Below are 10,611 nucleotides of genomic sequence, written 5' to 3'. Positions count from 1 at the left end.
AGTTTATTTTTTTTTCTTGAGAGAGAGAGAGAGAGCAGGCTCCATGCTCCTCGCAGAACCCGACACAGGGCTCAATCCCACAACCCTGAGGTCATAACCTGAACTGAAGTTAACAGTCAGACGTTCAACCAATTGAGCCACCCCAGTGCCCTGACCCTTAAATTAACCCTTAACATTGGCTGGAGTGCTGTTACAATTGTAACGAATGATAGATTTAAATGACAACATTGTTCTAAAACGCTAGCCTTTTAAAAGAATCTTATCTAGCATGCTAAAAAAACAAGACAATATTAATAATATACTGCTTCATTTTATATCTTAATTTGGGTGTTTGAAAATTTTTCTTAAAAGTAGGGGAGAATGTAGTGATTAAAACAAAGGGATTGTATCGTAACTGTGTTCATTATTTTCTGTTTCCCTCTTCCCGAATTCTCAAGATTAGCATTTCTTAAGATTAAAAGAAAAAAAGCTTATTAATTCCTTAAACACCGTATGAATCCAAGGTTTCTAAAGTCAGTTCAAATATTTATACCTGTAGGGAGGAAAAAAATCTTTTTCTTCTACCCTTTTAAGTTCATGACTGGGACTCCTGGAGCAAAAGACAAATAAACAAAAGGGAAGCACACAAATTGTCTCTTCTTTTTCAAGTTTTTATTTAAACTCCAGTGAGTTAACATACAGTGCAATATTAGTTTCAGTGTAGAATTTAGTGATTCAGCACTTACAATGCCTGGTGCTCATCACAACCCATACAAATTTATTTAAGTTTTGCGTGACATGGGAATCTTCATAAGAAAATGAAGACCAGAAGAAACAGTTAAACTCAAGTGGGATATTTTCCCAGGTTTACTGAGATATAATTGAAATATAACATTGTATAAGTTTAAAGTATATAACATATTGATATAATAATATACTTATATACTGTAATTTGTTTTTAAATGTCTCTTTATTTTGAGCGAGAGAGTGACCAGGGGAGGGGCAGAGAGAAGGAGAGAGAGAATCTTAAGCAGGCTCCACGCTCAGCACTGAGCCCAACGCGGGGCTTGATCTCACAACCACAAGATCACAACCTAGTGAACTAATATCAAGAATTGGACACTCACTTAACCAACTGAGCCACCCAGACACCCCTGATATATACACACCAGATATATACTACAATTTGGTTACCCCCATAGATTAGCTAACACCTCACAATGGGAACATGTTGATCAAAACGTACAAACCTGTTTTTATGAAAAAGACTGGAAAGTCATGGAAAGATGTGATAAGACAAAGGTGAGCTAAGTATGGTAAGTGCAAGTGAGGAGAATGGGGATGGGTAGTTAGCAAGGCCTGTTCAGATTCCTCTCTGTGTCCCTTCACTTTAGAAATAAGGACGCCCCTTTCCTCCAGGTATAGGGAGGGCACCTCTTACGTGAGAGTTTTATGATCTGTGTCAGGGGAAGATCAGAAAGTCCTTCCTGCACCTGCCATTTCTCAAATTCTTTCAGCATGAAATATTCAATAATCCAAGGTGCTAAATTTGGGGAGAGTGATTTCATTCTAGACCATAACTTCAACACAGAAGTTCCAAAAGACCATACCAAATCGAATCATCTGATGTTTTTACAAATTTCAACTTGTCTAGTTAATGAGTTTCAAATTGGGCTTCAAGCTATGACTTCAGGGAATAAAGGACATTGGCTCCTTCATCTCCTAGGCTGCCAGGCCCAGTTCACCAGTTACTGACTGCTTCATCTATATATACCTTTCTCAAGGGTTTTATGTGAGAATCACTCACTTCCCGGATTCTCCTATGACAGTATTTAAAATCAGAGAGGAAATTAAATAAAAAGATGCCCGTGTGGTGCGGCCTATGACCACTGGAGGGAAGCTCTTCAGTTTTTGTTGAGGATTTGATAGTCTTACCACCTATCGAGTAGGAGAGAAAAGCAGGAGCAAGACAGAACTCAGAAAATGCTTGTCTTGAAGCTTCTACCTTTAAGAGTAGCTCTGGTATAATCAGTTTTCTGCTCTCACTGTGACTTCCAAACAGGAAAAAAAAAAAAAAAAAAAAAGGACTGATTGCCTTTCCTGTAACTAGGCTACAGAAACATTTGTTCCGGGGCGCCTGGGTGGCGCAGTCGGTTAAGCGTCCGACTTCAGCCAGGTCACGATCTCGCGGTCCGTGAGTTCGAGCCCCGCGTCAGGCTCTGGGCTGATGGCTGGGAGCCTGGAGCCTGTTTCCGATTCTGTGTCTCCCTCTCTCTGCCCCTCCCCCGTTCATGCTCTGTCTCTCTCTGTCCCAAAAATAAATAAAAAACACGTTGAAAAAAAAAAAAATTTAAAAATAAAAAAAAAAAAAAAAGAAAAGAAACATTTGTTCCCATAGGCATAGAGATCATCCCAGTCCAGATGAGATCTCATCATGAAAAGACCAAAGCGACAGGAAGTCTGAATCACAAAAAGCCTGAACTCGGTAATGTCCGCTCTGATTGCTCTTCTCTCCTTCCTGGTCCCTATCTTCCCTCTCCTAATCCAGCCTTCTTCTCTTCTCATTAGCTTTCTGTTTGCTGGAGACTGAGCTTCCTGACCCAGAAATCACTCTTTCCATACACTGGGGCCTTTGTCCCATCCAGCCACATGAGAAGAACTCTCTACCCTCAGTGAGTTATGCTGAACATGGGGGTATGGCATGTCTTGCAACCTGGCTTCAAAGTCTGCCCTGGCCTGGGCTCTAGCAGTTCAGTGAAACCTGGGACCAGCAGGTGGAAGCATCAAGGTCAAGGTGGATGGGGCTAGTAGCGAGTACACACCAGAGTAGATCAGAGTAGACAACAGGTAATGGTCACCCTGAGAAAACCCTCTTCTTCTAGGATGCCAAACCACATCTACTATAAAAAGTTCATTTTTTTTTTCATTTACTAACTCCCCTTGACCCCAGTAAATATTTATGATGTGAAGCACACAGAGAAAGGGTCAGGAGTCTGACCAGGTTTGAGGAAAAATATCTGGATTCAAAAAGTTCCTTTTCAGTTCTCTCCTACATTCATCCCTCCTCCGCAGCCCTCGTGTGAGTCTAGACATCCAAAGATCTTTATACCATTTGCCACTCAGTAACCAAATTCCTACCCCATCCCATCTGCATTTGGCCATGGAGAACATCCCCACATTCGGTGAATAAAAGAAACGCTGGACCTCTCTCCCTTCTCATTCTCAATAATCCACCAATCCCAGCATTTGTTCAACTAACATTTTAAAAATTAAATATATGTGAATCTAACAAGACTTTAGGTACTTTGTATTATGCTATGTGGCTCCTTCGCCAAGGAGTGAACCAAGATACCCATCCCCTTAGACAGGATATGACAATGTCATATGCAAAGTTCCTGAGCCCAAATTCCAACTGACTCTTACTATCTCTATGATCTTGAGAAAGTTACTCAACTTTTCTGTGTCTTAGCTCCTCATCTATAAGAAAGGTATGTGTCAGGACTGTTTCATAAACAAATAGAATCACCATACACAGAGGTGCCTGGGTGGCTCAGTCAGTTAAGCATCTGACTCTTGGTTTCAGCTCAGGTCATGATCTCACAGTTTGAGAGTTGGAGCCCTGTCAGGCTCTGTGCTGACAGTGTGGAGCCTTCTTGGGATTCTCTCTCTCCCTCCCTCTCTCTCTCTCTCTGCCCTTCCCTGTTCATTCTCTCTCTTCTCTCTCCCTCTCTCAAAATAAATAAATAAATACACTTAAAAAAATGAAGATAGAGAAAATATTCATTGGAAAGGACTTGACAAACTCAGAGATGAGAGAGGCTCTTTAAAATGGACTCTTTGTCCTGAAAGTTGCTCTCATTGTTTGCTGAATCAGAGTTAAATTGGGCCATCCTAAAACTACAGATCCACCTACAGGACAGACTGAGCTGTCATCTAGATCTAGCTTCTAAGTGAGACTCAGAGTCTTGGGATCTTTATGAATGTTTAATATTAATAGTGGAGAAAAGACATCTCTACTTTTTTGTCCAAGTAAAGAAAATGACAAAGACTGAAAACTCGGCTAGTTTTTCAGGATTTACCTTTTTGTTGTGAGTCCTCTGGGCAATACCAACATCAGACTCTGGTGTCAGAACAAAGCTAGAGAATAAAAGGCAGACTAAGAGGTCAAGGGACTGGTCAGAAGAACGTGTGAAGATACCAACCAAGGGGTGTTTAATAAAGAAGCAGGACTTGAATGTAGAGTGCTATATCAAGTTTCAAATGAAGCGTAAGGAGCTAGTCTAGAAAGATAAGTCATCCCTGGATACTTGATAAGACTGACTTAAAATCTAGCAGAGAAATGTGCATGTATATAGCAGTTCAACATAAGATTCTGCAATGTGGCTTTCTCTAAGTCCAGCATAACCTGACATACAGCAGGAAATTCATGAGTGAATGAATGGAGCTTTGGATGGACAGATGGAAGAAAGATCAATGAATAAATGTATAGAACTTAGAAGGCTAAGTTAATGGAAAAGATGTATTAAAGAACAAATGGATAAACTAAATAAATTACTGCTCAGGAAAATGAATGAATGAACAGGTAATGTCATGTTAGCCTTTCTTATAGAGTCTGAAATGGGATAGCAGGCATGGAATATGTTAGGTATACCAACAGTTGCTCAAAACTGAGACAGTCTATACACGCACTGCAAACACACATATACACACGTACATTTCTTTGCTTCCCCCTCTGTTGTCTTCTTATTGCTGGATCCTTATCAAGCTTACGGGTCTGAAAATTTTTCTAAAGAAGATTAGCTAACGAGTCTGTCCAATTCACTTCATGGCTTTCTTTTTTCATCCAACAACTGCTAAAAGATCCACCGTATGTGCTTCTCATTGGGCCAAGTACTATGATATAGAGATACCAAGTAATTTAGAGCATAATTACCCTCATCAAAGAACTATATAGTGTCATTGTTTGGTGGGGGGAGGAGAAAAATAAATAAAATGACATAAATATTCGAACCACTAACTGCCAAAATAAGATGGTGATTCAGCAATGTCATAAAACGAATAGAGTTGTTTATGGTGACTTAATGACTTAGCACAGAGTGGAAGCATATCAGGTGAGATCCTCCTCACCTGAAGCAGATGGTGAGAATTACACGAAGTTTTATGGGGCAGAGCCTGTGAAAGATAAAGAGGAGGAATCAGGATTGGGTCAGAAAAGCCTTCAGACTGTGATTCAGATGTGACACCGGTGACGGGAAAGAGGGAAGACCAACAGAATTGTCTAGGAGAGCTTCAGACTGCAGTGCGGATCTGACAAATATTCATCCAAGCCAGTGGGAGATCGGAGCAACGACCTCCTCGACCTCCTCGTAGAGAAGGCATGCTCATTCACTGCCTCCCTGCAAACAGTTTGTCCTCTGCTAAAGCTGTGGTTAATCTCAAATGTCCTGCAACTGGGTGCTGTCAGTTAACTGCATCCTTCACAGCTGAATGTTAGGTTCTTTCTTTAAGGTAGACCTTTCTTTAAGAAGTGCTTTAAGGAGCACTTCCAAGGCTGCCACCAGATGAGAGCTAGCGTCCTTAAGAAATTGGCAAGAGGGGCGCCTGGGTGGCGCAGTCGGTTAAGCGTCCGACTTCAGCCAGGTCACGATCTCGCGGTCTGTGAGTTCGAGCCCCGCGTCAGGCTCTGGGCTGATGGCTCGGAGCCTGGAGCCTGTTTCCAATTCTGTGTGTCTCCCTCTCTCTCTGCCCCTTCCCCGTTCATGCTCTGTCTCTCTCTGTCCCAAAAATAAATAAAAAAACGTTGAAAAAAAAAATTAAAAAAAAAAAAAAAAAAAAAGAAATTGGCAAGAAACAGGGAGGCAGAGGTGCCAGATGAGAATAATGAAGACCCGGGTGAAGTCCTGATGTAGCCACTCATTCACTCGGGGAAGGCAAAACACTCACATACTCCTGATTCTAGATTTGAAAAATTAGTATAGAATGACCTATCCAGAATTGTGAAATGAATTCTCATTTAATTGTGAAATTAAATGAGAAAAATGTCACAATTTTAAGAGTGCCAAGGACATATTAGGCCCTCGATTAAAATATATCTATATATATGGGGCGCCTGGGTGGCGCAGTCGGTTAAGCGTCCGACTTCAGCCAGGTCACGATCTCGCGGTCCGTGAGTTCGAGCCCCGCGTCAGGCTCTGGGCTGATGGCTCGGAGCCTGGAGCCTGTTTCCGATTCTGTGTCTCCCTCTCTCTCTGCCCCTCCCCCGTTCATGCTCTGTCTCTCTCTGTCCCAAAAATAAATAAAAAACGTTGAAAAAAAATATCTATATATATACATATATAGCTATTTTTTATTATCATTATGTACTGTGGGAGTTCAAAGAAGCAAATGATCACAAAGGATCTCAATAACAGGTCAAAATTAAGATGGGAGTAAAACAATAAATAAGATTTCAATTAATTACCTAAAAGGCATTTCCAGTAGAGATGTTCGAGTAAAAGCTGAGAGAAAGTTATTCCTGTGGGTGCTCAGGAACAAGTACACCTGTCTGTCCACAGCATTGAGACCAAAACAGTTAAGACCAATTTTAATGTCTAAATGCCATATATGATGGAGAATTTGAAGGCAGGCTTTAAAGGAAAGTCACTGTAGGAAAGAAAGGCTAGGTATACAAGTCATGGCCTTGGACAAGTTACATAATTTATGATACTCATTTTTCAGTTTGCAAAAAAGGAGTCAGCAATAATTTCCCTTATTCTTTTGTCCCACATCCAAAATTCACACACACACACACACAATCATTTTTTAATCTTGTTCCAGAGGGTCAAATTAACAATATATGTTAATGTGTATCATCAACAGTAAAAAGTTGAAGAAAAACAAAATGATGCTATTAAGCAATTATGAATCCTAGGAGGGTTTTGAAATGAGGCAAGAACAGATTGGAGAATAGAGGAGAGGAGGCAAATGTTGAAATATCCCCCTAGCAACTCTGCTACAATGCATAAAACACACACAGAATACTGCTGACAAAGCAGTGCTCAGTTGAAGGAGGCGGAATAAATTAGTCATCAACTAGGTCTGAACAAATTTGCAAATTCCCCCAGCCATCTTTTAAAATTTTTTTAATGTTTATTTATTTTTGAGGGAGAGATAAACAAAGTGTGAGCAGGGGAGGGGCAGAAAGAGAGGAAGACACAATTTGAAACAGGCTCCAGGCTCTGAGCTGTCAGCACAGAGCCCTAGTCGGGGTTCAACTCAGGAACCGTGAGATCGTGACCTGAGCCCAAGTCGGACGCTCAACCCGCTGAGCCACCCAGATGCCCTATCCTCAGCTGTCTTTAAAGTAGAATAACAGTGGGGCACTTGGACGCCTGGGTGGCTCAGTCGGTTGAGCGTCCGACTTCGGCTCAGGTCATGATCTCACGGTTCCTGAGTTCGAACCTCGACTAGGTCTCTGTGCGGACAGCTCAGAGCCTGCTTGGAGCCTGCTTCGGATTCTGTGTCTCCCTCTCTCTCTGCCCCTCCCCCCACTCATTCTCTGTCTCTCAAAATAAATAAACATTAAGGAAACATTTAAATAAATAAATAAAGTAGAATAACAGCTATATGGAAATATCACAGTGAGTTTGAACCGAACCCTAGAAGGGAAAGGAGGGATTCCAGATCGTCAATAAGGGCATACGTGAAATCTAAATAATTAGGAAGTAGTATACACATAAAAGTGGGTCCCTACCTCTGTAATTGGGAAGTTTCAAGTCCATGCCTGTATTTACTTCTAGGAAACACGCTCTTTAGATGGCCTTGAGAAACCACAGCACCATCACTGAGTTCATCCTCCTTGGGCTGTCGGCTGACCCCGAAGTCCAGGTGCCGCTCTTTGTGCTCTTCCTGGGGATTTACCTCCTGACCGTGATGGGGAACCTGACGATGCTGCTGGTGATCAGAGCTGATTCCCAGCTCCACACACCCATGTATTATTTCCTGAGTCATCTCTCCTTCCTGGATCTTTGCTTCTCTTCAGTCACTGTGCCCAAGCTTCTGGAGGACCTCCTGTCTGAAAGGAAAATCATCTCAAAAGAGGGCTGCCTGATTCAAGCTTTCTTTGTGTTTGCCATTGGAGGAACAGAAATTTTCCTGCTGTCTGCCATGGCCTATGACCGCTATGCTGCCATCTGCCACCCTCTGCTCTATGGCCAGATGATGAGCAGCCAGCTGTGTGTAAGGTTGGTATGGGCTTCATGGAGCCTGGGTTTCCTGGATGCAGTTATCAACATCCCCCTGGCTATGAACTTGAACTTCTGTGAAGCCCATACGATCTCCCACTACAGCTGTGAGCTACCCTCTCTCTTTCCTTTGTCCTGCTCTGATGTCTTCAGCAATGTCACTGTCCTGATTGCTTCCACACTCTTACATGGCTTTGGTACATTCTTCCTGATCTTCTTCTCTTATGCCCGTGTTGCAACCACCATCCTGAGCATCAGCTCCCCCACAGGCAGAAGCAAGGCTTTCTGCACCTGCTCCTCCCACCTCACCACAGTGAGCTTCTTCTATGGATCAGCTTTCCTTCGTTATCTCATGCCAACTTCAGGCTCGCCGCTGGAGCTCATCTTCTCCATACAGTATGGCACAGTCACTCCCCTAGTGAATCCCCTCATCTATAGCCTGAAAAACAAAGAAGTAAAGGCGGCTCTGAGAAGAATGTTGGAGAAATGTTTGCAATGGCGTAAGTATCAGGCTACAAAGAGATGATGAATTAGGAAGGAACTACAGGCTTCAGGATATCTGGTGGGTTGACACTAAAACCTTCTGATGACCCACTGTTTTAGATACTAAAAGGTATCACATAAAAGCTTAAGAAAGAGACACAAAGATACCTTGAGGGTGAGGTCAGGGTAGGAGAAGGTGGTTCAGATTAAATCCGGCTCAAAGGCGGATCAATGGAATATATAGTCACCTTGATTAAAAGTTTTCTTTAATCATAATTTATTTCTCTATTGTTTCATTGACACTGAGTTTAAAAATGTGTGTGTATTGGGTTACTTTTTAGAATTAAATGTACAGAAAGTCACTGAAAACCATGAGATTTCACCAAAACATTGAACCGCGGGGAAAGAACAGTTACAGACTTGGGGTCTGTGGAGACATTTGGGCTTTGGTTGGCAAGCCCTTGCTAAAATTCTGGACAGCACAAGCGACAGGTCAGTGACTTGGGCGATACCAAGAACTCTATTGTTACTTCAGAGTTGAAACATGAGGGAAAATGTGGCTCATTCTAGGGTAAGTCAGGAAAATTTAGACCTCTGCTACGATTCACTTCCTTTAAGCTTTATTTTTTCCATCTAGCCTACTTGGGGAATGCAAGGGATTTTAGTCAATTGTTCTGGAATAATTTCCTTTTCATGTATTTTAGCATGGGTTTATGAAATACGCAGTGTGTGTTACATAATTCACCACATGTGTATCTTCTGAGAAATTTTTCCATGCTATTTATGATTTTTCTCAAAATAGATTAAACTGTAGTAACTTATACTCATTCAACGTTATTTTCTGTACAGCAATACTGAGACACCTAATAATGCATGTTATTGATGAGGGACAGAAGCAGGAAAATGTTTAGGCTTAGCCCAGATTTAGGCTGATTTATAGTCTGTGCAGTTCCAATAAGGATCAAATATGTGCTGATTGCTACATTCTTTAAGGGTCTCACAACTGCCTGTATATTACTGGTAGTTAATATCGAACTGAATGATAAGCACCAGAGGAATCTTGCAAAAGTAGTTTTGTGAGTAGAAATTCAAAGAAATTTGTAATCTGATACTCCCTGCAAGCCCTCTACCCTTTGATTCTAAACAGATAACCACCAGCCTCACACAGCAAAAGTGTAGCTTTTTCTGCCCATGGGTCCCGTCCCCCCATGCTGCCGAAATAAACTTACTAAGTTGCACCATACAATGTCTCAAGAATTCTTTCTTGACCTGTGCTCCACAACCCCGCATCATTTTGATGAATGGGTTAAAACACTTCAGTTCCATTTTACTTTGTTTTTTCATTAACATGTTATCATAAAACATTATCAGGTACCGAATCATGCACTAATTAATAACACATCTGTATTTCCAATTTTTTAAGTTATAATAAGAAAGCAGATACATTAAAGAAAAGATGATGATTATCAAAAAATAATTCCATCACCCATATTTAGGTATATTTTCTTCTAATGTCTCTTACACATAAAAATTTTATTTTTTTAATGTTTATTTATTTTGAGAGAGAGAGAGAGTGCAAGCAGGGGAGAGGAAGAGAGGGGGGTGGTGAGAGAGAATCCCAAGCAGGCTCCACACCATCAGCACAGAACCTGACACGGGGCTCCATCTCACAAAGCCATGAGATCATGACCTGAGACGAAATCATGAGTTGGATGCTTAACCGACTGACCCACCCAGGCACCCCAAGATTTTAACATAATCCATTTATTGGGCAGGGCCAATTCCATGGCAAATATACATGAAACTTTTTTTTTCCATTTCTTTAGTTCAACTGTGCTGTACAATCTCCATTTCCTTCCCCACCCCATCTGTCAGCTTTTCCAATTCTTCTCTCTCTGGCTCAGACAGGCATAGAGGAAAGATCAGC

At 41.5% G+C, this 10,611-nt stretch overlaps 1 protein-coding gene across 1 annotated transcript; it reads left to right on the top strand.

The window, feature by feature from the left end:
- The first annotated feature begins 7,773 nt into the window (after positions 1-7,773).
- On the top strand, positions 7,774-8,727 carry LOC131519678 (olfactory receptor 8S1-like). The gene has a single exon (XM_058742962.1). It carries the CDS (start codon positions 7,774-7,776, stop codon positions 8,725-8,727), a length of 954 nt encoding a protein of 317 aa, XP_058598945.1.
- Positions 8,728-10,611: the final 1,884 nt, after the last annotated feature.

This window comes from Neofelis nebulosa, chromosome 8 (assembly GCF_028018385.1).
Source record: "Neofelis nebulosa isolate mNeoNeb1 chromosome 8, mNeoNeb1.pri, whole genome shotgun sequence".
Taxonomy (NCBI): Eukaryota; Metazoa; Chordata; class Mammalia; order Carnivora; family Felidae; genus Neofelis; species Neofelis nebulosa.
The sequence above is the reverse complement of the archived record's forward strand: the minus strand, read 5'-3'. Positions and strand labels throughout refer to the sequence as shown.